Source organism: Barbatula barbatula, assembly GCF_947034865.1.
Source record: "Barbatula barbatula genome assembly, chromosome: 8".
Taxonomy (NCBI): Eukaryota; Metazoa; Chordata; class Actinopteri; order Cypriniformes; family Nemacheilidae; genus Barbatula; species Barbatula barbatula.
Window position 1 is genome coordinate 3,172,485 of NC_136771.1, and position 26,102 is coordinate 3,198,586.

At 45.5% G+C, this 26,102-nt stretch overlaps 1 protein-coding gene and 1 long non-coding RNA gene across 5 annotated transcripts; one reads left to right on the forward strand and one right to left on the reverse strand.

Moving 5' to 3' along the window:
- Positions 1-1,123: 1,123 nt before the first annotated feature.
- LOC306898122 lies at positions 1,124-2,430 on the forward strand. The gene is made up of 2 exons (XR_013787084.1): positions 1,124-1,292; positions 1,659-2,430. It is a non-coding gene; the product is annotated as an uncharacterized lncRNA (long non-coding RNA).
- Positions 2,419-25,713, reverse strand: LOC306898121 (complement C3-like). 4 transcript variants are annotated; one of them, XM_079463378.1, is made up of 34 exons: positions 25,626-25,713; positions 25,357-25,552; positions 24,268-24,433; positions 24,075-24,148; positions 23,901-23,989; positions 23,645-23,727; positions 23,454-23,541; positions 23,092-23,194; positions 22,856-22,976; positions 22,648-22,763; positions 22,393-22,539; positions 22,033-22,236; positions 21,104-21,295; positions 20,094-20,246; positions 19,749-19,878; positions 19,625-19,669; positions 19,381-19,483; positions 19,214-19,296; positions 18,997-19,136; positions 18,598-18,810; positions 18,396-18,453; positions 17,929-18,015; positions 7,619-7,737; positions 7,227-7,286; positions 6,298-6,388; positions 6,157-6,205; positions 5,986-6,076; positions 5,745-5,834; positions 5,501-5,606; positions 5,346-5,435; positions 5,168-5,248; positions 4,970-5,053; positions 4,773-4,887; positions 2,419-4,089 (listed from the first exon to the last, which is right to left on the reverse strand). In XM_079463378.1, exons 1-34 carry the CDS (start codon positions 25,694-25,696, stop codon positions 3,933-3,935), a joined length of 3,795 nt encoding a protein of 1,264 aa, XP_079319504.1. In that variant the 5' UTR covers positions 25,697-25,713; the 3' UTR covers positions 2,419-3,932. The 4 variants fall into 4 exon arrangements, with proteins under 4 accessions (XP_079319504.1, XP_079319503.1, XP_079319506.1 ...); XM_079463377.1 differs by having other exon boundaries at positions 17,929-18,018; XM_079463380.1 differs by having other exon boundaries at positions 2,430-4,086.
- Positions 25,714-26,102: the final 389 nt, after the last annotated feature.

A 26,102-nucleotide genomic window follows, 5' to 3' on the forward strand; every position in this document is an offset into this window, starting at 1 on the left:
AAACAAACAAACAGCACAGTTCAGTAAAGAGAAGTGCGCCCAAGTATTTAAATAGGTTACATTTTCAGTATCTTGGTTTTTTTTTAAAGTATTTTGCCAGTCCAAATTCTATAACAAACAGGCTCCGTTGGTTTACAAATAAAGTAAAGAAATTGAAAATTATGTTATAGAATATGTTTTATTACATTTTAATTAATGTTGCAACTGTCCACTGTTATGGGGTCAGTTGCAACATTTGACTCTGTCTGGTCAAATATAAATTGTGCGTATCTTATCATACATATGCATGTTACAGCAGTGGTTGGTAGCTGACAGATGTGGGTTTTGTTGTGGAATTTTCTTATTCCTTAATCAAGGTGAGTTTTAAACACTTTAGACAAATGCATCACACAGAGAGCATGAGTTACCTTGCAAGGTATTTTATATTTTATTGACGTTCAGTCTGCATCACAAGCAAAGTGCAGAGAGAAGGCCCACTCCTTCTCGCTTACAGGGCTTATATATTATTTCCACGTGACACCCCCTCCCTTTGCCCCCTAGCAAGAATCCCGAGCTGGTTTACGAGAAGTGATGCCCGTTATTCCAAACAGAACATCTTGGCCTCTGCTCGAGGGCAAAGGCAGAGTGGCATGACGCGTATAGAGAAAAACATAACAATAGAAAAGAAAACATAGATAAACACTTCGTAAAAACATATGGACAGACACATCAAGAAGCTAGACTGGAAAATTTCCATAACAGTTTAACATATTAAAATGTTGTCCTTCTACTAAAAACAGTCTCTGAGAAACTGAATGAAACACCAAAGGTGTTGCAACCGTCCCCAGTCTCCCCTACACGCTTTCAGTTTCACAATTAAAACAAAAGCTCCAGTTTATTCGTAAAACAAGGTGGATGTGAATTTCATTTGCATTTTTCGTCTGCTTTGTCTGTTGCTTGGAAACAACAATACAAACAAGTCAATAGTGTGTTTATCTCAAGTGTCAAATGAAGATTTTTGAGCCTCTGCATTTTCCTGTCAGTGTATTTCTCAGACAATAGATTTGTGAACTTTGTAGTTCTTACTCGCAGCTTTTATGATCTAACCGATCAAATAAAATTGCCTGGTATCTGCTTTAAGGGTAGCGTTATCAAATGTGATGTTATGTTTCCCCATCCCATCACCACCGGACCTGTATAAAAGGCCTAAAATGAAACCGCTTGACACAAGTCCACATGCCGTCCGACCAAAATCAATTTTGTAGATTTTCAAGCTTGTGTCTAATGAACACGTATAGTGATTAGCAATACAGGTAAGTGCTCTTCATTTTAATCTATAGAATTATTACGAAAATGTAGCATTTTTGTTTTTGTGCTTCTGCTTAAAATATTTCATTCTAAATAAGGAAGCAAGCATAACATATTATGAAGGTGAAATATCACATTAAATTTCAGAAGATCTTGAATCAGGAAACGTGACACGGCAATAAACTTCAAATCTGAATCTTCTTCGTTCCGTGTGCCACATTCAGTAGATTTGATAGATAATTTAACTTAATTTAAACGCATATTATTATTATTGATGTGTTGAAAATTCGGCTTCTTCTTCAAATGTTTGCATCTCTTTAGATCCTGGTTTTTCACAGCACTACATTCAATCGTATTTGTCTTATTTCCAGTTTACACAAAATCCCTATGGAATACACCCAGTAGACTTCAGTGTTACAAGCGAGCTCAATACGAATCTATCTGAGAAAGAAACCTGGGAGATCAAAATGACGACATCTGTTGATTTGTTGGATACCATAAACATAATCGATACGTACGACAGACCAGGAAGCACAAATAAGGAGAGCAAATATGCTCGAAGTGGAACAGAGCAGTCAGGTTTTGAAAACAAAACAGGGAAGAGACTCCCCAAAACTAAAGTCTTTGCAGAAGTGGGAGTGGGTCGAGCTTGTGCTGAACTCAGCGTGTTAGCAGCAGAAGCTAAAGGTCCAAACGCTGTGGCCTGCGCTGCAGCTAGCGTGATTGGACTCAGCGCCATGGCTCGTGCTGAAGTCGGCAGCGCATCTGCAAATGCTGGTCCGGTCGGTGTGAAGGTGGGGCTCGGAGTGGATACGGGTGCATCTATTGGTGCAGGTGGCGTCGAGGTGAAAATCCTGGGAACTGGATTCTCCTTTGGCCCAAAAACCAGTATTTCTCTTTTGGGTTCTGAAGTATCGTGTTCAGTAATGTAGTCATACAGATATTGATCATCTTTGAATATTTGGATGCAATATTCAACCAGTATTAAATAAATTTTTCAAATGTATGGCAAGATGGAAATATAAGAACTATATGTAATTATATGTTTGTATGTGCAAAACAAATTTTTTCTCTGTATTCTTCTGCTGTTGTGCTAAAATAGGGATACGATTGTTAATAAAGACTATGATGGACGTGAAATTATTATCTTGTTTAATTCATGATATTATCATACAGCATTTATTGCATTTACATTGCATTTAGTCATTTAGCAGATGTGAGAAGAGAAAAAGAGGCAGCCAGATAGCACAGGTACAGTACGTCTGTAAGATGTCTGCTAAAGATCTTATAAAGGGCAGTTGTACACACATCTTAATCAAAAACATCTTACAGACATCTACGACATCTGACAGCAGAATTAATTTCACTGGAATAAAAATTGGTCGAACAAGCAGCGTGTCGTTTGGGGGTATTGCAGTCTCGTGGTTAGTTTAGTATGCATACAAGTAGTGTACAAGTTGACCTCTTTAAATGAATGTTATTTATTCATATAGTGGTAACACTTTACATTAAGGTTCCCTTGATATAAAACATTTGTAAATGTGTTCATTAATGATTAATAAGTCATTTACAAGTGCATTATAAAGCAGTGGTTCATGGAAGTAGTTGAATCATTAATAAAACATCGTAAACAAAGACGTTTACGACTACCTTTGCGCATTTATTGTTAAAACGTGATCAAAAGTGTGATGAATTTATCTTGGTAAGCAAGAACAAATGGCGTTGAATGAGCATCATGATCTTAAGGCATTCTGGAGAGCACCTCAAGGAATAGGGGATCAGTTTAGAAAAGTGACATGAGACAAAGCAATATAACACCCTACAGTCTTTTACAACATCAAGATAATAATGAACCTGCTTTCAAGTCAAATAAACAATGAATAAAAATCATTTGTAAATGCTTTATGAAGGGAACCTTAATGTGAAGTTTTACCCATATAATGACAATTAATATTGAACATCAAACTGGTGAACTTTTTCTATACATGGAACACAAATTCGGGCGTAATCATCGGCCGTCGATGGTGCCAGAGACTAATACTGGTTATTGTAAAAAATATATCCGTGCATCTCTAATTAGCACCAATGCAAACCTATTCATGATGTAAACTGATTCAGGTATTTCAACTAAACTGAACACAGTACTACAAATTATGTGGCGCATGTAGTTTTGCCAGCCATTCATTCATGTTGGCTGAAGTGATGCGTTACTTCAGGAAAGAGGAAGAGAAAGATGATTTGAGTTCAATTCAAGTAGAGATACTACTGTTTACAACTTATGTTGTTTTTGAGCTCTTTAAAGGGTAACTATTGCAATACTTCAGATGATATGAATGTGAATCCTGCTGTGTTTTCTGCGGATTAAGAAAACAGATCTGTGTCTTCATGTCACTTAATAACCGTGTATGCGACAACCTTAAACCGAATGTTCTCGGAAACTTGTAGAACCTTCTCATTGATTGTATTGATTTTATACACCAAGCACTTTATTTCCAGGTTAAAGCCTCTCAAATTCATTTTGAATTCACTGTAATCACAGACTTTTGGACGCAAATTTGTTTTATTTGATCTTGAACATCTTTATTTAGAGTCTTGAACTCTACAGACAAACAGATAGTCTGTCTACAGAAGTAAACACTTATTAATTATACAGCACATCCTTCTGCAAGGAGCCTTCTGGCGAGAGCCTTGATGTCCAAGTATCTCTCCTTGTGTTCTGAGGTTTGGCTCTCCTCCAGTGTGGGCCAGTACTCGATCCACGTCTGTTCATCCAGAATGTAATTGATAGTATTCATGCTCCTGCTACAAACAACAGAGAAAGCGAGGATGACTCTCCCAGTATCCTGGACTACATTAAACACATATCTGCCAGCTCATTTCATTTCTTAAAGTATGCAAGTACATTTAAAGTACAATTTGTTTGAGTTGAGTATTTAACAACCATCTACTGTGTCTCCATTTAAACATTTAGTACATTGTTAAAACCCAAAGCTCTATCTGCTAACAGTTAAGCCTCTGAAAGACACACTTGAAAAATGTATGGTTTCAAATTGTAATGTCTATTTTTTGGGAATTGGTGACTTTTGTGGCACTTGCAATGTGAAGACATACGTCAATAATGGATGTGATTCACAAAGGCTTAATGCCTCTGATAAAAGTCATATTTTAGTCCTGACCGCAGTTATTTAATGTTGATGACACATTGGTTATTCTCAACACTGACTCAACATTAATTCAGTTATCTTGCTAGAAACGTAATAGGAAAAATACTGTATTGCATTCAAATAGTATATAGATTTAATGGACCAAATATATTATTATAATGCAATAATATTACATTTATGCAATTCTTCAATAGTAAAAAAATATTAGTTCACAAAAAAGATCTTGGCCAATTGTGATGCTTTAGGGTCTGACTTGTGTTCAGTTACAGTGACAAACTTCTTTTTTTTGTGGTTGTTGCAAAAACAGAACTGCACACCTACCTTGGGGATTTACCCATGATGAGGTACGACATGCCATGTAAGAGTCCCAAAGATTTTCTGCAGTTGGGATGGGCCAGGAAGGTTCTCACCTTCAACGCCACTTCATTATCACTTCCTGAAGGACAGCTCAACTTTATCACGCTGTAACAGGGTTAATTTCTATATGCATTGATGGGCACAGGATGAATAAACCATACCTTCTCTCAGGGCATCATTCACCCTCATATTATAGACGTCTGCGTGTGTCCCCAGATTCATCCCCTCCACTGTGACTTTATAAACTGTGAAATATGTACATCATTATTTACACCAGACCGGTAAAACATATTTCAGGTTCAGACCGAACCTGCACAACAGCTGAAATGCAAAGAACACACATGAATGAATACGTTTACCATAATCTATGTCAGAATGACAAGCCCGGTCCAAACGTTGAGCTGGATCGACCGTGTTTTTATTCTGAAAACCGCAGTTGTCTGTGTAATCAGATGTTTATAAAGCAAGGGTTATATGCGCACACACACACACCAATAAAAATATTTTATCCTTTAAAATTTGACATTTTTATAGTACCTTCAGCACACTGATACACATCTTCATGACTTAATTTGCGCAGAGCGCCATCTTTCTTATCAGGGTGATAGAACTTTGTGCACCGTGCATCTGAGAAAACACAAGAGTTAACTCAAGAGAACATCTAGAGAACTGTGTGTGTGTTAATATCTCACCTGGTGAATAATATTCATAGACGGTGACTGCAGCAGGTTGAAGCAAACCCACTTTACCGACCTTGTGCATTCTGAAGACGATTCTTTCTCTTTCTGTATGAGAAACCTATCGAGGCAGACGATCACGTCATTCAGAAACATCACTTTATTACATCTGACGTCAATCTGACGGTATTTTGGGATCCTGGTATAAAGCATGAAAACATGAAGTCTGTGGATCGTCTGATACGGTCAGGTGAAATACCTTATCGACGTAGAGGAGGAGGGACCCTTTCTCTGAGAGCTCGTTGTCCACCTCAAATTTCTGGATGACTCTGTCTTTGCCCGTGGCCAACTGTGGAAATATCATTGGTGAAAAGTCAGTACATGACAGAATCTAACATCATGTATTTCTATGTTCACCCAAAGTATCTCAGATTTTTCTTGAAGTTTAGGTTGAAATAAGAAATAAGAGAAATAAGCTTCAGTTCTTCATAACAGTATACCTCTGCGAGATCCCTTTCATCCACTTTAAACCCTGTCAGTAAACCCACATCCAGAATGCTCAAGGTGGCGTCTCTTGTTTCACTTTTGTAGCTGTAAAAAATAAATAAATGAATCGCATGTACATCTATACATGACTAAATGTTAAATAATTGATTATATTGTTTACTTACGAAACGTCTATAGTAAATGTGTAACTTTCCTCAGCCCCTTGATAACTCACTGAACAAAAAGGACGTTTTGAGATAAATAGTACAACGTTTTTCATTTCAGGGTTTTCATTTAACACCGAAGCAAGACTCTGTCAAACCTACCCTCACGATCTCGGTCAATTTTAACATTTAGATCAAACTGGTTACAGGTATTAACCACCTCAGTAGGATTGGCGTTGTACATAGTGAGCACCTGAAAACAGAAACAGGTAACACTGGCGTCACACAAGTACTGTATACAGTGAACATGGTTCATGAATGTGATGGTCGTACTGTATTGGTCATTCTCACAAAACCCCTGAAACATCATGGCAGTAAAGATTTGAATTATGAAACATATTATTAGCTAACACAAAAAAAGATCAGAATTGAACAAAAGGCGTAACGTTAACATAGTAATAAATTGTTTGTGTATGTTATTGCTTTTTCTGCTGAAATTCTCATTACTGTAACACACACGTTTACTGTAACGCGTGTGGATAACATGTTGTAATTTAAACAGTAAAATTAAAACATTCTGAAAAACAACTGGATGTTCAACTGGATGTTCTCAAATGAAAAAAATATTCATGTATAACAAAAATCCAGAAATCGTACATGAAGTGTCCTTGGATGTTTTTAAACACACACAAATATATTTAGATATAAAGTTGGATTTTATGTGAAGAAACACATCTGCCAGTACCTTTATTAGGGGGCTTTATTAAATGGCTAAATGGCTATATTTTATATTTTAAGATGCGACACAACCACAGCCACTAGTTTCTACAAGACAAAGAGCTATGGATATCTGCTGGTGCAAATGTCGTAAGTGCCTAGCAGTGCCTACAGAAAGGGAGAGCTTAAGGTTTACAATTGTGTTAAACTGTCAGTATAAATTTAGAAATGAATGCTTTTAAACATTTTATAAATAGCTTTTAATGAATTAAAGGGAAATGTGTTGATCTGCGTGTTTTTAAGAAAATTACATTCGACATCTTGAAGCCAAGACTTTGTGAGAATCACCTGTATACCGTCTCATGTTTACTCACTGAGAGAGTGGCTGTTCCAGCTCCTACAGCTGTTACGTTGAAGTTCTTATTGAGATCGAACTGTTGAGTGACACACACATATTTCATTTGTCATCAGAATAATCACATCAATTATTTTGTACAGTAATAAAAGCAGTATAACCCCTAATTATAACCTTGATCAAAACAACACTAATGATGTCAACTATAAATTATGCATGACTTATGAAATGCTTAATTCCTGGACATTTCACCAGTTTTGAAATAAAAAATGATCTTTACGTTTTTTTGTTTCTAAATATTCATCGGTCAGATATTTATATTTGGTTCATGGACTATTTTCTTATCATTCTTTTATCCTGAACAAACTGTGGAGCGATTGTGCTGCCACTGATGTCGGAAAGTCTTCTCGCCTTGTCCGAGAATGTAACGTGCATGTTGTTTTTATGGAAACGCCATCGGACTGGTGTGCTTCTTCCTTCAACAAACAGCTGCACTTCCAGATTGAAGTTTTGCTCTTTCGTCTCCGGACCTGAATGGGATGAAAAGATTAAAACGTATTTCAAAGTTTATGGTGAAGACTGAGGAATGCACAGGTGCTATTTGGCATAAAGGTTGTACTCACACTCACACCACAATCATACATCAGCAAATACGAAATCTGAAGACTAAGGTGTGTTTTTGGTTATGACTTTTATATGGTAATTCAATGTAGCCATGTTTCTTCCTTGCCCTTGTGTGTTCCTGATATGGCCTTGTCCCAAATGGCGCACTCTGGTCTTGAGGACCTCCTCCGAGTCCACACTTGGTGACGTCAGGAAGTGCAGACATATAGGTCACTAGGCACGAATTCACAAGGGTACATGGGAGTGCATTTTGGGTCAGACTTGTGGTCATCACGCCGGAAAGAGCAAGTGGTGCATTCTAATCACTCTCTCAGTAATTTGTTGTCGTACACTGATCAGTCTGCGCAGCACCCGGTGAAGTTGACCAAACCCCATTGTTGTTATCTGGGACAGGAGCTATCGGTTTTTATAGTTCCGTATTTCAAATGTTGATATGCCACCCGAGTATTTTGCAATTGATATTATGTTTGTAATGCATTAATGTGGCATGTCGTAAATGCAACAGCTTATGAATATTTATTTATTTGTATACACTACACATATGTGCATTATGTGATCCTAATGTCCACATATGTTGTAATTTAATATTTCTCTATAATACAGAAGCTGTGTTGTTCAGCTTTACCGAGCCCAGATACAACTAGAGATAAATCTACAACAAAACATGGCTTATAACCGTAAAGGAATTTTTCACTTTCAACATAGATTTTCAGGATAACATCCCTGTTGTCATAGAAGATGTTTATGTAATTTGTTCTTTAGTCGAAAAGAAATGAAGGTTTTTGATGAAAACATTGCAGGATTATTCTCCATATAGTGGACTTAAATGGACTCCAAACGGTTGAAGGTACAGTTTAAGTGCAGATTCAAAGGGCATTAAACAATACCAGACGATGAATAAGGGTCTGATCTAGCAAAACGATCGGTAAATTTCAATAAAATGTATATGCTTTATAAACACAAATGCTTTCATTGTTCTATTCATCAAAGCGCACTCACGACTTGACATAATACGTAATTACATTGAAAAGGACATTGGAGTCCATTGGAGTCCACTACATGGAGAATAATACTGAAATGTTTTCATCAAAAACCTTAATTTATTTTCAACTAAAGAACAAAATACATAAACATCTTGGATGACAACAGGGGTGAGTAAATGATCATGAAAATGTATGTTGAAAGTGAGCAATTCCTTCAAGTAAGAAAATGCACTGCATTAAACGATTTTATTCTCGAATAGCTGGTTTAATAGAAAATTAATAAGCAATTATGTGAATAAGAAACGAATTAATTGATTAATTTAGAATTTTATCAAAACATATATATAAAAAGTGTATCCGTCATGTTTACGTATATGTCTGAAATCCACGACACTCCGCCCATCCGTTCTGTGATTGGGCGTTCGCAAGAATTCCTGGCTAGGTCTTGGGAAACAAATTAGCTCACGAGCAGACTTCTGAGCGCTTAAAAGACATGGGACACACTACGCACTCGCGCCCTACGCACTTGGCGAGCACGCACAATTTAAGTCCACGAGACCACAAGTCCACATGAAGTGGGCCATTGGATCAGGGCCTACGATTCCCTTTCGTCTGGAAGTCATGTTCTCATTGGTTTCTTTGTCTTGTGCTTATCCGTTAAGTTTGTTCATTGGCTCCTGTTCATTAGCTGTGTCTCATCATCATGTGCTCAAACTAGTTGTATTTGTTGGATGTAAACCCTCATGTTCCCTTTCTGTCGGTCTCTCGACGTTGTGTCGAAGCCGACAGATGGGGTTCGCCCTTGAGACGTAATCATCTCTGACTATTTTGAAAAGGCCAATGAAATTGGTGAATGAAATTTGCATGCCGGGCTCCGCCCCCGGATATCCGGGTATAAAATGGGAGCCCGCGTGCTCATTCATTCACCTTTTGTTCTTCGGAGCCTTCGCATCTGATGACATTCTTCGAATTGCCGGTTTCTTTCTTCCTCAGCGTGGCATTGCCTGCTGATCTCTTGGGTGCAGTACACTCATCGAGGACGGGGACGGACACGGTGGTTGCCGCAAGTGTTCGGGGGTCCGACCACTGTGGCAGCCTCGTGGATTCGTCCTGCCCGCACTGCGCGCGGATGGCTATTCAGACGTTGCGTCACTGCGCTCGGATGGCTGGTCAGACGTTGCGTCACTGCGCGCGGATGGCTATTCAGACGTTGCGTCACTGCGTGCGGATGTCTAGGCAGACGTTGCGTCACTGCGGGCGGATGGATATTCAGACGTTGCGTCACGGTGGCTATGTTCTGTCAAGAGCAAGCCACCACCTCGTTTGCTTCCCGTTCTGTGACCGCAGCGGCTACGGCCCTGCCGTCAGCGGCGGCGAGCAGCGAGGGTGATGTGGGGATTATCGTGAGCGTTAATCCGTCAGCTGCGGCTCGCGGACCGCTCGCGCCCCGTCTCGTTTGTTTAGCAGTTCCCCAAGGATGGTCCTAAGCCATCTTATTCCTCAGCCATGTGCTCGGACACGAGCCGTGGAGATGAGGTGTCTCTTGCAACATCGGAGCGCGACCTGCTGACATCAGACTCTGGCGATTCCCTGAAGCTCCCTCCCTCGGGAGGTCGAGCACAGGTGAGATCAGACGTCAAGATGTCAGCCATGCTCGCTCGGACCGCCGCGAGCGCCGGTTTGCAGTACGCCGCAGCCCTGGTGCTCGCGGCTGGGTACTTCGCACATTGGGCCCGGGCGCGACTCCAAGCCGTGCCCGGCTCAAGTGCCAAGTTTTACCGAGCTGCATAAGGAGTTCAGTAAGACCTGGAGCGTCCCTTTCGGCGCTTCCGTCTAGCTGACTCTATCGCCCTCTCTTCCCTCGGGGCGGGGAGGCAGCTAGGGACTATGTCAATGCACCCTGGGTGGAGCATGCAGTCGCGGGTATCCGCAGACGGCGGCCACCTGGGGGGCTTGACCTAGACTCACCGTCCAGGGCATGTAAGGTCTCGACATCTCTGGTGTTGAGGCTGGCAGTGCCGTGGACCAAGCTGCCTCCACTCTTACACCATGGCCTTCCTGCAGGCCAGGGCGCTAAAGAGAGCCCACGGGGTAAGACCGACCCAAGTAGTGCCGCCGCCGACTGGCCCTCCGGAGACCACGGTGGCAGCGCAGGCTGGGTCGGACGATGTCCACATCATTGGCCCGGAAAGATGCCTCGGACCCAATCTTGCGCATGGGGGCGATGTCGAGAAAGGCCACTTTCCCGACTCCCCTCTCGCAAGGTCGGCTGATTGGTGGCGCTGTCAAGGACTGCTCCAGCAGCCTTTTGACAGTGTAGAAACAGACCGGCCTGCTGTGACCCGGCCGCCTTTCGGCCGTCGAGGTCTCGCACGTGGTCTGCCCCCAGCAGCCCTGGCCTTCTCCAGCGTCGACTCCGGTTCTGGTGCCCCCGCAGGTGGCCCCCCGGAGGAAGACGTCGAGAGAAGGACCACCTAGAGAGATTGAACCATCGGGCCCAACCCAGCCTGGGTTGCTGGATGGTCGGACTGGGGCGGTCCCTGCCGCGTCCCAAACACCTTCTGGGCCCCTTCGGGGGCCTAGTGCCCGCCTTCTCACAAGGAGAGGTCTCTCTCTGGGTCCCACTTGCAGCCGCTCTCACCCTCTGAAAGATGGTGTTCGGCAACTCGACGTTGCGTCGTGGCGGCACGCAATGACGAGTATAAAGCAGCCCTCAGCACTCTCGCTTCGACGGTGCGTCGAGCTGCGCCATCGCCTGGCAGGCCCCGGGGGGAACAGCACTGCTAGTCATTGAACCAACCCCCGCGGGTTGATGAAGTAGATCGCAGCCCCCCCTGTGAGGTCTCTGGGTGCTTGGTTAGCATTTCAAACCATCCCGGTGGCTGGGAGTGTGGTCCGTCTCGGCATTCGATCCAGCTCGCCAGACCTCCGCCGGACTTCAGGCATCCTCTTACCTCAGCAGAGGCAGGGATGTTCCTGTGCTCCAGGCCGGGGCTGCCACCCCTCTGGCGAAGGCGATCGAACCGTCCCCTCGGCCGAGATGTCCTGTGGCTTCGACAGCCGCACTTCATCATCCCCAAAACCAGGGGTCGCTGCATACCTTGAGCAGCACCTTGCAAGGGTGCCGTTCGGGAGGCGCAGAAGCGCGTCCTGGTGTCTGTCAGACGCCAGGAGTGGTTCATGACAACTGACCGCATACTCTCATGTACAGTTTCCCTCGGCACTGTCGAGGGGCTGGCATGTCAGTAACGGGTCAGCCGGGAAAAAGAGAGCAGCTCTCCCTGGCGCGGAGCTCCCCCTTTTCCTGGTAGAGAAATCTCAACACTGTCTCCATGACGGCGTGCTCGCTCACGAGCACGCACAGTCAGTGTTGAGCTGCTTGAACTTTCAGGCAGCAGCCAGCGGTCCCCTGAAATCAGTTTCAGAGGCTCCTGGGCATGGTGTCCTCGGGGGTGGCCTGTCCCCCTCGGGTTGACGCACATGGGACCGCGACAGCACTGACTACAGAGATGAGTTCCCTGCAGAGCGTGGCGCACTGGCAGTAGGCGTATCGTTGTTCTGTCAAGAGCAAGCCACCACCTCGTTTGCTTCCCGTTCTGTGACCGCAGCGGCTACGGCCCTGCCGTCAGCGGCGGCGAGCAGCGAGGGTGATGTGGGGATTATCGTGAGCGTTAATCCGTCAGCTGCGGCTCGCGGACCGCTCGCGCCCCGTCTCGTTTGTTTAGCAGTTCCCCAAGGATGGTCCTAAGCCATCTTATTCCTCAGCCATGTGCTCGGACACGAGCCGTGGAGATGAGGTGTCTCTTGCAACATCGGAGCGCGACCTGCTGACATCAGACTCTGGCGATTCCCTGAAGCTCCCTCCCTCGGGAGGTCGAGCACAGGTGAGATCAGACGTCAAGATGTCAGCCATGCTCGCTCGGACCGCCGCGAGCGCCGGTTTGCAGTACGCCGCAGCCCTGGTGCTCGCGGCTGGGTACTTCGCACATTGGGCCCGGGCGCGACTCCAAGCCGTGCCCGGCTCAAGTGCCAAGTTTTACCGAGCTGCATAAGGAGTTCAGTAAGACCTGGAGCGTCCCTTTCGGCGCTTCCGTCTAGCTGACTCTATCGCCCTCTCTTCCCTCGGGGCGGGGAGGCAGCTAGGGACTATGTCAATGCACCCTGGGTGGAGCATGCAGTCGCGGGTATCCGCAGACGGCGGCCACCTGGGGGGCTTGACCTAGACTCACCGTCCAGGGCATGTAAGGTCTCGACATCTCTGGTGTTGAGGCTGGCAGTGCCGTGGACCAAGCTGCCTCCACTCTTACACCATGGCCTTCCTGCAGGCCAGGGCGCTAAAGAGAGCCCACGGGGTAAGACCGACCCAAGTAGTGCCGCCGCCGACTGGCCCTCCGGAGACCACGGTGGCAGCGCAGGCTGGGTCGGACGATGTCCACATCATTGGCCCGGAAAGATGCCTCGGACCCAATCTTGCGCATGGGGGCGATGTCGAGAAAGGCCACTTTCCCGACTCCCCTCTCGCAAGGTCGGCTGATTGGTGGCGCTGTCAAGGACTGCTCCAGCAGCCTTTTGACAGTGTAGAAACAGACCGGCCTGCTGTGACCCGGCCGCCTTTCGGCCGTCGAGGTCTCGCACGTGGTCTGCCCCCAGCAGCCCTGGCCTTCTCCAGCGTCGACTCCGGTTCTGGTGCCCCCGCAGGTGGCCCCCCGGAGGAAGACGTCGAGAGAAGGACCACCTAGAGAGATTGAACCATCGGGCCCAACCCAGCCTGGGTTGCTGGATGGTCGGACTGGGGCGGTCCCTGCCGCGTCCCAAACACCTTCTGGGCCCCTTCGGGGGCCTAGTGCCCGCCTTCTCACAAGGAGAGGTCTCTCTCTGGGTCCCACTTGCAGCCGCTCTCACCCTCTGAAAGATGGTGTTCGGCAACTCGACGTTGCGTCGTGGCGGCACGCAATGACGAGTATAAAGCAGCCCTCAGCACTCTCGCTTCGACGGTGCGTCGAGCTGCGCCATCGCCTGGCAGGCCCCGGGGGGAACAGCACTGCTAGTCATTGAACCAACCCCCGCGGGTTGATGAAGTAGATCGCAGCCCCCCCTGTGAGGTCTCTGGGTGCTTGGTTAGCATTTCAAACCATCCCGGTGGCTGGGAGTGTGGTCCGTCTCGGCATTCGATCCAGCTCGCCAGACCTCCGCCGGACTTCAGGCATCCTCTTACCTCAGCAGAGGCAGGGATGTTCCTGTGCTCCAGGCCGGGGCTGCCACCCCTCTGGCGAAGGCGATCGAACCGTCCCCTCGGCCGAGATGTCCTGTGGCTTCGACAGCCGCACTTCATCATCCCCAAAACCAGGGGTCGCTGCATACCTTGAGCAGCACCTTGCAAGGGTGCCGTTCGGGAGGCGCAGAAGCGCGTCCTGGTGTCTGTCAGACGCCAGGAGTGGTTCATGACAACTGACCGCATACTCTCATGTACAGTTTCCCTCGGCACTGTCGAGGGGCTGGCATGTCAGTAACGGGTCAGCCGGGAAAAAGAGAGCAGCTCTCCCTGGCGCGGAGCTCCCCCTTTTCCTGGTAGAGAAATCTCAACACTGTCTCCATGACGGCGTGCTCGCTCACGAGCACGCACAGTCAGTGTTGAGCTGCTTGAACTTTCAGGCAGCAGCCAGCGGTCCCCTGAAATCAGTTTCAGAGGCTCCTGGGCATGGTGTCCTCGGGGGTGGCCTGTCCCCCTCGGGTTGACGCACATGGGACCGCGACAGCACTGACTACAGAGATGAGTTCCCTGCAGAGCGTGGCGCACTGGCAGTAGGCGTATCGTTATTACGCCTGCTGCCGTCGCATCCTAACCCCGAGCAGGTCTTGAGGCCGGTCGTGGAACGACAGACGCCTCCCTACGGGGTGCGGTGTGCAATGGGCGCGCAGTGTCGGGTCGCTGGACGGGCCCCCGCCTGCGTTGGCAGATCACTGCCTTCAAGTTGCTAGCTGTCCTGCTTGCACTGATGAGGCTCCGGCCTCTCGTGCAGAGCCAGCATACTGGCCCGGACAGCACGACCGGCGTAGCGTACTAAACCTCAGGGTGGCACTCGCTCGCTGCAGTCATCGCAACTCGCCCAAAACGCCTCCTCCCGTGGAGACAGCAGGTGGCAAAGCCCCTGCAGGTCACATGCCCACCGGGTGTCCTGAACCAGACAGCCAAGCGCTCTCTCGTCAGTTGACACCCCGTGGGAAGTGATGACTCCACCCCTGCGGGCTGGCCTGGGTGTGGTTTGGGCGGGCACAGGGGGACCTGTCGCCTCCCTGAACACCACCCAGTACCGCTGGGCATTCCTTGGACGAGGACCCCCTCGACACGGAGGCCCTAGCGCGCAGCCTCCAGTGGAGACAGCAGGTGGCAAAGCCCCTGCAGGTCACATGACCACCGGGTGTCCTGAACCAGACAGCCAAGCGCTCTCTCGTCAGTTGACGCCTCGTGGGAAGTGACGACTCCACCCCTGGTGGAGACAGCAGGTGGCAAGGCCCCTGCAGGTCACACTCCCACCGGGTGTCCTGAACCAGACAGCCAAGCGCTCTCTCGTCAGTTGACACCTCGTGCGAAGTGACGACTCCACCACTGCGGCCGGCTTGGGTGTGGTTTGGGCGGGCACAGGTGGACCTGTTGCCTCCCTGAACACCCCCCAGTGCCGCTGGGCACTCCCTGGTCGAGGCTCCCCCCTCGACACGGAGGCCCTAGCGCGCAGCTGGCCGCAGGACAAGCGGAACTACGCTTCCCCCCAGTGAGCTTCATTGCGCAGGTCCTGTGCAAGGTCTGGGAAGGGAGTATCAAGTGCTGCTAGTTGCGCCTTACGGGCCCAACTACACTTGGTCCTCGGAGCTAATACTCCTGACGACAACTCCCCCTGGCCAAATCCCCTGGCGAAGGGCCTACTCGCAGGGGATGGACACGTTGTGGCATTCGAGCCGGACCTCTGGGTCTGGCTCCTGGATGGGACGAGGAGTTCCTGGATGACCTACCCCCCTCAGTGGTGGAGACTGTCACTCAGGCAAGGGCCATGCCCACAAGGCTGGATGCCTTTAAGTGGCGCCCCTTCTCGTCCTGGTGCTCTTCTCGAGGAGAAGACCCGCGGAATTGCTCGCTCAGGAACCTGCTGTCCTATTGCAGGAGATGCTGTGGAGTAATCTCCCCTTCCACATTGGAACGTGGGTACCCGCTGTCGCGGTTATCACGTACCAGTTGCTGGTGAGCCTCTGGGGCGGCATGACCTGATTATAAGGTTCCTCTAGGGCGCGAGGGGCTAAGGCCTCGTCCGCGCCCCGTACCCTCTTGGGACCTTAAGGTGGACCTGTGGGTCCCCTTTTTTCGGGCCCTGCCGAGAGCCCCTTCCTCGTTCTGCGAGGGGGGTTGGCTCTCCTGCTGGGGCTCGAGTCCATCCAGAGGGTGAGGCACCTGCAAGCATTCCGTGTCCACCGATTGCCAAAATTCAGGCCCGGTGACTCTCACGTGATCCTGAGACCCCGGCCAACTTACGTGCCCAAAGTTCCGCCGCCCCCCTTTGGGACTAGGTGGTGAACTTGCAGGCGCTCCCACACCGGGAGAAAGACCCAACCTGTACGTGGGGTGTCCAGTAAGTGCATTGCGCCTCTACTCGAACCACACGGAGGGCTTCAAGGCCCTGAGCAGCTCTTGTCTGTTATGGAGGTCAGCAACGGGAGTGCTGTATCCGAGGAGAGTTGTAGCGCTGGGTCGCACACGCCGTCACTACGGCGTGCCGATCCTAGCCCGTGCCCATTTGAGTGACGGTACACTCCGCTCGGGGTGTGACCTCCTCGTGGGCATCGGCTTAGTAAGCCTCTCTGGCAGACATCTGTAGATTTGCGGGTTGGGCTACGCTATACCTCGCAGAGGCTTGCAACCTCCGTGGGGAGTCGGCAGCTCGAGTCTTGCCAACAGGTGAGACCAGCGTTCGTGGGGCGTACGCCTGCGCATAGCGCCATTCCCCTTCTTAGGTGGACCAGTGCGCTATGGGCTGCCTCCCTTCTTTCCCCAAGGGTGAAGAATAGGCAGTCCGTCCATCCATCAATAGCACTCAGGGCGGCGGGCTCGGCGGAGCAGCCCTGCCGCCTATGGCCGGGTATCAAGCTGAGTTATTACATATAGCTCTAACCTGACCTAGTGCCCCACACGTAGTAACCCCCCACTAGGGTGGTTCCGTCTGAGATGTCGTCATGAGATGGTTCCCCGCGTGGCAACCCATGACCTCCCCAGGTGGACATCCACCTTGCGGCATTCCGCACATACCTCCCATGAGTTCTCCCCTATTTGGTGAGACCATGTTGGTGTCTCCACTGTATTCCCCCCTAGGGTGGTAAGTGGTCTCCGTAGCGCACGTCCACATTGAGGGAACAGCGCTTACCCAGTGGTCCTACGACTGGATGGCCCTCGCCAATGGGGCCGTCTGAGTTGGCAGAGGGCAGGGGCTACTCATCTTTGCCAAAAGCTCTGGGAGCCCCTGCCTGCCCACTGGAAGGTTACAAATTTCGCGCTAGCGCTCACGTGTGGCTCGCCCAGGCCGGTCAACGTCGCTTCGCTGGAGATTGTGACGCGGCTATTGCCGTGGCGTTTTCCATAGGAACCCCATCTGTCAGCTTCGACACAACGTCGAGTCCTTCTTGCCACGACAATAGCCGTCCGCTGCAGCAGTCACAAGATGCTCTCAGGCTCCTCAGCACAAAAGGTGAATGAATGAGCACGCCGGCTCCCCTTTTATACCCGGATATCCGGGGGCGGAGCCCGGCATGCAAATTTCATTCGCCAATTTCATTGGCCTTTTCAAAATAGTCAGAAATGATTGGTTCTCAAGGGCGAACCCCATCTGTCGGCTTCGACACAACGTCTTGTTCCCTCCATCAGGGAACAGAGGTTACATACGTAACCGAGACGTTTGTGTCAACCTGCTGTTGGTGAATGTTTTGTGGTCAAGCTTGTCTGTGCTCATAGTCAAGTCTGCTCTTGCTCGAGTCTTTGTTTTGTATTTGCACACGTTGGATTTAATAAACTGCACATGGGTTCTACATTCAGCTCGCTTTTGTGGAGTTTCTGACCCTTCATGTCATCATTACCGGTTATGAAGATGAGAGTTGTGGCAGGCGTGCCAGGAAACAGGTCAGCTGGAACGGAAGTCTTCATAACTTCATGTTGTATTCCACCTGCTTCAAATGGGATGAAAAAGGTGAGAGAGAGACACAACTTGGAATGAGTCTGTTGAAGGACGATTTTATTATAATAAAGGACATTTATTTTAACTTCTATGTTGTGCTCTTATTGGCTGTTCTTTCGTCCTTATTCAGTCTTAGTCATCCTTTAAAAAAAATGAAGTAAATAAAACGTTTGTTTTTTCATTGTTAATTTTCAATAAAATTTTAAAACTAATTTCTGAGTTTTAGTTTAAGCATCTAAGCATTTTAACAATAAGAACTATTTCTGTGTCCAAAAACCTTTGACCGGTAGTTTATGTATCTCAGACATTGTGTGCTTTCTGGGTGTTTAACAGCAAAGTATATTTTCTTTGGTTTAACTTGAATCTCACCCCGCATCGCTGGATTAAGCTCCACAGTTTTCTGCAACACTTTCCGGGTGCCTTCAGACTGAAAGAAAAATATTGTTATCGACCTGACATCTATTTTCAGCATTCGAGAATTGGTTCCTCAGTTCCAAATTCCTTTATTATGATACAATCAACAAATTGCAAGAATGGGAGAATCCATCCAAGAATAATCCATCAGATTTACCACCACATTCAGGGTCTTCTTCGCTCCATCAGTGTAGTCAGAATCAGACACAGAAGCCTTCACCTCAATCAGATGTTCACCCAACTCCATGGGAATGATCACGTATGGAACGGATCTGCTAGAAAAGGGTTGGACCTCGACCATTGTTCTGTATTTGCCCTTCTTACTGGCAGCGCTGCAAATGTGTTCTGTCTCCATAAACTCCACACGAACCTTTTGAAAATGAGACCGTGCACATCTCTTCAAAATCTCTGGATTGAACAAAATATCAGTAATATTTTGAGGGATACATTAAACTGAAATATCAAAAAATAAAGAGATTATGTTAATATGATGTAAAGAAGACAGTGGCAGATGTAAGAACGACTGAAAAATAAAACGTTCAGCAGAAAGAATTACCTTTATTTTATCTGGTGTGTAATTGTGAACGATGGCTTTGATTTCCAGCTGCTCGTTGCGAACGGCCGAATACGGCATCTTGAGGTCGATGAAAAACGTCTTAAAAACCACCATCTCCAGAGGATCTGCCACACAGATACCTTTGGGAAAGACAACAGGAGCGAAAGTGTTACATAACCGCATAATGTACTGTTGAACATATATACCTACAACTCACCGTTTATGTTTGACAAGCTGATGGCTAAGATTTGCCAGGTTGTGATGGAGTCTTTCAGGAAGACTCTGTCTATTGATAGCATGCTGGTATTTGAGAAAATGAGGAGATAATCTTTTTTACACACAGCTGAAAAATGATTTTGTTCTACAGGTCAGTCTACTACTTACCAGGTTTCGTCTTGGCATTGAGGAACAGTCACCTCCTGCCACAGCCAGCTCTCAGGAAACAGTGTCCGTGACACAATTTCATCAGGGTCTGTGTAATCTAATTCTGTATAATAAAAAGAGACTGATACTGTTGAATGTTAAACGATATCATTGGTTACCAAACTTAAAATAGGAAAGGTTTGGGGACCAGTTTAAACTTTTGAAAAAGTAAAAAGGAGATCTTTTAGATTTGCATGGTTCCCACCGTCTGATCTCCGTCTTCTCTTTGAAGCAGTAGGGCACTCGTTCACTAGAAAAAAATTATAGACACAGGAATTATACTGTAGTTTATATAAATATCCAAGTAATTTTATTATCTGAAAAAGTACTTGTTCTGGAGGTGGTTCCTCCAGCGGTGCTGGACTCAAACATCAGACCAGCGTCATAGAAAACCCCCATACTGTCTCTTCCACTGCCCGCTGTACAACCTGTGTCATGTTTCTCAATCACGTCCCAGATCTACACACAGCAAACCAGTTATCAAAGGTAAAGATTTCCTGTAGCACAGTGGTAAGAGCATGGCGCTAGCAATGCTTATGTTGAGGGTGCGATCCCAGGGGATTGCACATACTTGTATAGTATCATGCAATGTAAGGCACTTTGTATAAAAGCGTCTGACAAATGTAAATACGTTTTTTGCGTTTGCTTTATTTAGCTTGATGAAGATGTGTCACCTTTGACTGTGTGAGTTTGTGCTTGTTGAGGACATGCACAGCCTTTTCAACCATCACCAGCCCAACTTTAGCTCCGGGGTCTCCGGTTATCCGCAAGCTGAAATAATCACCCGGACGATAAATGCGGAACTTGTTTTCCACCTCAAGACTGAGCTGTTGAATTAGAGACAAAGACGGGTTGAATATGATGTCATGTCATGTCAGCTTAAAGGGGTGGTGCAAGGTTTGTGTCATGCATTATGAGTTCTTAAACTTATTTAACTTATGAGTTGTTAAACGTGTTGCCTTCTCATGCTTAACATGGTAAACTTGTCAAAAAACGAGTTCGAACATATTACGTAGTATTTCTGTGCTCTATACACTCCTTCAGTGTTCGTACAGGTTTCGGAAAGTTGACAACAAGATAAAATCTTAGTCCCTTATTGGACAATTCTCCCGGAAAAGCATGCACGCCCATGCATCAACCATGGAGAGCGGGAGAAGGAGTATGTGCAAGTCACTTTCACTTGTGTGCAGGAAAGAGAGAGAGCACTTTGCCCGCAAAGTTCAGCTGTGTTGTTTGTTCGCTGCATTTGGACAATGAATGTTATATGAACGTTGGATATAACGCTGGATTTGGAGATTGTTTGTAACTGATAGACGGAGAGGCGGTCCCAGCGCTTAAAGATTCTAGACATGAACCGCAGGCGGTAAGTGAAGCTGTTTTCTTGGCAATGTGTGCACATGTGCTTTAGTTCCGCCCCCCTTCCCCCCCACACGCCTCGCATGTTTTCGAAAATAATCGTATAGCTGTATCTGTCTTTTATAAATGTGATCAAACTAAATATACTATTCCGTAAGTACTCAAGATTAACATGAGATATACAGAAACTGTCTGAGTTAGGGCCGCTTTAAACCAATAACTTTATTGTTCATGCCAGAGGTCTGAACTACATGAATATCTCACGTTGTTAAGAACTTCTGCTGATGCGTGATATCTAGCTATTGAAAAGCTTTGTAAATGGACTTACTGTTCCAGTGCACGTGTCCTTCACATCAACCCAAACGGAGTCAGACACCACCTCATCTGATCCCACATGATAATACGCCACAAAGCGGAAAGACGGCACCATTTCTTTGGTCACAGGTAGGGAGAAAGTGACTAAACCTCGATCTCTACTCTTATACCTGTCCACCTTCACAATCTGTCCTTTACTGATGATCTGAAAATAACATGAATAAAAAGACACCTGGGTATTCAAATACAATATGATTTTTCCAGTCTTGACGTGGTCATTATAAAATTACTGTAAATATATTTACAAATATAGGACAGAATGTGATTATTGACTGGACATGTTTATGCCGTTACTTTGTTTTGCCAACCTATTGAATTAAGTAATTGTAAGCTCGTGAACTTTAAAGCCTTCGGACTCTCACTTTCTTATGGAGTTGGAATCAGGATTTATTATGATTATAATCATGCAAAGGTTTAATATTACAGTGTCTGTACTGACCTGCAAATGCAGTACTAACTGATCTGTAAACATTGTGTGATCAAAACCAGTAGCAGTGGTCATTGTCTTCCATTATCTTGCCACGCATCCCCCTTAAAGGGAAAGACTATCCCAAAATGAAAATTCTCTCAAAGACAAATAAACATATTTTGAAAAATGTCAGTAACCAAACAGATCACATACCCCATTTACTGCCATAGTAGGGAAAGTAAATACGATGGAAGTCAATGGTTTATGAGATCTGTTCGGTCACTGACATTCTTCAAAATATTTTCTTTGTTTTTAGCAGAACAAAGACATGTATACTGGTATGGAACAACCTGGCATCAACAGTAAGTGATGACAGAATTTTTATTTTTGGGTGAACTATCCCTTTAAGAATAAAAAGTTCTGTGCAGGCGGTTTTCATTTTACCATTGTACCATACAGCAAATTTCTCTCACCATGTACGTGTAATCTTGATCTTTGGCTCCTGGACTTTTTCCTGTAATCAGATTGACTTTCATTTGATCACTGATCTCGAGCGCCGCAGCATCAATGCCCACGTGCAGGTAGTTTTGGGAGTTGCTTTTGGGAACGTACGCTTGAGCTGTCATCGTCTTTACTGCCTGCTGTTCATCTTGCAATCCTGGATCTGTGGTCTTTGCCTGAAAAGATATAAAAATGAATGTAGTAAAAAGGATTGTATGGGTGCTTGTATATACAGATATACTGTAAATAACTAGCAACAGTTGCCCAACTATTCAGTTCAAATAGTTTCAATTGAATATCCTGAACTAGATCAGCAACGAGGCCGGTCTTACGGTGATCTGCAGTAATGTAGAATCACTCTGAGAATTGACGGTGACCTTCGCAATGCCATTGGCTTTTGTTTGACCTCTGACCCCTCCAGGATTGACCTCCACTTGCACACTTTTAGCGGGCGTCTGGTCAGGATTTGTCACGTAAACCTTTATGAAGGCACAGAAAAAAATAACGAAACAAATTAAACATCCAGTAAATTGACAGATTTATAATCAATGTCTTCAGAGTTCAATCTGTTTAGTCTAGATTCACACCGAGACGTCAAAGGGCATTCCAGGTTTGAAGAATTGAGGTGTTCTCTTGAAGTGGATGGTGTACGGTGACGTCACAATCTGAATGCCTCTCTTTTGTGCTTCCACCATTTCACTGCCTGTAACACACACACATCATTATGTCAACAGTACATAGACACATACACATAAACATAATAAACAACAGATAAACAAAGTGTGTTGATCTCACCGGTGTCTGTTATAACGCTGACCGAAACAAAGATTGATTTCCCGACCAGCTGGGTGATGTCTGGAACTGTCTGAGTGATCATGTCCCTGGTCAGATCTGCTGAGCCCTTTCCTTCAGCTATCTGTTTATATATCAGACAGAGAACATTATCAGTATGTGTATAATGTGATGTATCTGGTTTTTAAAAAAAATGATGTTCTAGATCAGGTTTGTTCATGCTTGTCTGTAAAGCTCACCGAGACTCTTTGTAGAGAGGAAGTTATACTTGTTTTACTGTCACCATGCATCACACCAAACACCACAAACGCTTGTCCCATAACCTTCTTCCCAAAGAGATACCTAAAAACACATACAGTCTTTAATTCCTTAGCATTTCTACGATCTCTACCATCTCTCACGGCCACAGGTCAATAATGAGCTTTTCCACAATTAAAGAATTGTAGGAACAATTGATGTGGGGGCTCATGTACACCTTTCAACTTTTACTGTTATAAAAGCTCAGGAACGTCAAGACAACTTGAAGGTGGACTTTCTGTCATTTAAATTCCATTTTATTTCACTGTCTCCAAACTCGCAATGGACGGGTCGTTCCTCTTACTCTGCAGTAATGTCGACTATTAGACGATCATCACCAACATAGAAGAACGACTTGGCGGGGGTTAATTTGACTTCAAAAGTTGGAAGCACTACAAACCAAAACACAGACAAAACCAAAAAGATGAACACATACTTTGGGTTTCAGAGTTATACATATTGCACAACACGCTGGTTTTGTTGACATAATCTTACTGTATTCCTTGACCTCGAAGTCTGCAGTGAATGTCGTCTGCGGGGTGTTTGCGTACCGTGTGACCACCTTCCAGATCCCAGGACTTAAAACATAAACATGTTAGATTTTATAACATTAAAACAAACGTCAGACCACGAATAGAGTTTAAACAAAAACAGATTTCACATCCACTATGTACAGTGATGGGCTATTTAAATCTTTCTTATACAGACAATAATGATCATTTAAGGCTGAATGGGATATATATGAGCAAACCTGGCAAATTCAGAGATTCGATATATTCTAGACTTCATCCCTTGCGTTGGAGCAACCTTTTCGGTTGCAACCGTGATGCCTTGTGGGTTCTTTAAAGAAATGTCTCATGAGATATTGATGAAATGTGATGTATTTGTGTCTAGAATAACCGTGAGCTCATATTGAAGTTTGTACCATGATATCCACTGAGACTGCAGACTGACTGTGTGGAAGCAGGTTTGGAGTCAGAGAGAAAACCCAGTACCGAACTACAAACAGGATTGAGAGAGTCATGCATCATTATCCACTGTATATAGTTTACTTCAGCTGTGGAGAATAAATGAAAAATCATCAAAACTTGTTGTAACTGATGTCATGCTGATGTTACCTGTGCTAGCAGGTGTGTAGATGGGTTTGTCTGTCTGTACAAATATATATCCAGACTGAAATGACACCATGACCACTTTCTCAAGGGATTTAGAAGGAAATTCAGCCTGTAAATACACAAACTGCTTCTCCGCATCTCTCTCGAATAACATTTCGTTGGCAGGAATCTACACAACCAAAATGGCAAAGAATGAAAACTAAAGCATTTGAAAAGTTCAACATCATTCACAAAACTTGTTTTGCTGCTGTGACAAAACTATAAAGATCAGGTATCAGGCTATGTCATGCATTCTGCCTTCTTTACACTGTTAAACGTGCTGGCTTCTCATGCTTAACATGGTCAACTTGTTAAAAACGTATGACGTAGTATTTCTGTACTTGATACACACCCAGAGCACTCCAAATTGTTTCGGCAAATTTTTTTCTAATTCTGGATCCCTGTGTCGTCAAAGGGATCCTATTCCTTTTATTGGTCAAAAGCAAGGCGAAGGCCAAAGAGCTCGCCCACGAGCCAACCGACGAGCAAGACCCGCTTACTATCAGCGTTGTTTGCGCTGCGTCAAGATGGGCTGTGCTGAGCTGCAGCTCATTACTCTTGCGAAAGTCAAGTTTAACTGTGTTTGTTTTTTCACAGCATTTCGGTGATGTATGTTATATAAACTGTGAATGTAACCCTGGAGATCGTTTGAAACTGGCGTGGTCCCAGTGCTAATAAATGACGGACATGAACTGCGCGCGATAAGTCAAACTAAGTCATAAGTTTGTGTTTTGTTGGCAATCGGCGTGTACGTGCATAATGTACAAAACACGATTAAGGGATTAACGTGATGATGTGTTGCTTGCTCGTGCTGTAGTTCCATCCCACTCTCTCGACTTGTCCCTCCTCTAGCAGCTCGTGTTTTCTGGAAATTATCGGACATCTGTATCTCTCTTTTATAGATTTGATAAAACTAAATACTCTTCGAAGTTATGACAACTACTCTATAGGCACACAAGATTAATATGAGATTGTCAGAAACTGCTGGGGATACGCTATCTTTAACTATATTCCTACATGCTCGCAGAAGTGCACAGAACAGAGATGTGTCACCTTTATGTCTGTAAGGACCTGGAAGTTATTTTCCCTTGTCAGGATCACAGTTTTGTGCAACAGATGTTTGATTTTGTCTGGGAAGCTTTTCAAAATGATGTTCACACTCAAATCTCCTCCATTATAATCCTGAGCCTCCACAAACACGTTCTCCGAGGAATCCACCCTCAGCAAGTTAGGAGCCGACAGAACGAATCTGAGAGGATAAAAATCACATTCTTTTAAATACAATCTACAATCTAGATGCTGATAGTGTTATGAATACTCACAGCGGGTCACATAATGTGAGGAGAGGTGAAGAGAGAAGAACAATAGTGGACCACAGCAGGTGCACATTCATCCTGACGGACTGTGTGTCTGTTCGTGTTTGTGCTGCATCATGCACATTTATACTCAACATCAGTTAGGTAAATAAAAGATTAATAAACAACTCATGATGTGAACGGTTAAAAGTCGTCTTATTCAGTTCCAGTAAACGGTTGTGTACATTCAACCTTTGATAATTTGGCAACTGCTGTGTTGATCTTGCAAAATATTGACCAGTCCATTGAAACAGAAATGACAGCAACGCATAGCAGCATTCATTACATTACATTTACATTTATGTATTTGGCAGACGCTTTAATCCAAAGCAACTTACATTATATTATACTATACATTTGTTTCTAAGTACTATGTGTAATCCCCCTGGGATCGAACCCACGACCTTGGTGTTGTTAACACCATGCTCTTACCACTGAGAATTC

Bases quoted from the DNA above. Each gene is read 5' to 3' on its own strand.
- LOC306898121 (XM_079463377.1), bottom strand. From the start codon at position 25,696: ATGAATGTGCACCTGCTGTGGTCCACTATTGTTCTTCTCTCTTCACCT. The intron at 22,764-22,855 runs GTGAGATCAACA...TGTGTGTTACAG, and splicing joins CAGCGTTATAACAGACACCG to GCAGTGAAATGGTGGAAGCA. The intron at 19,297-19,380 runs GTAAGTAGTAGA...CTCAAATACCAG, and splicing joins CAATGCCAAGACGAAACCTG to CATGCTATCAATAGACAGAG.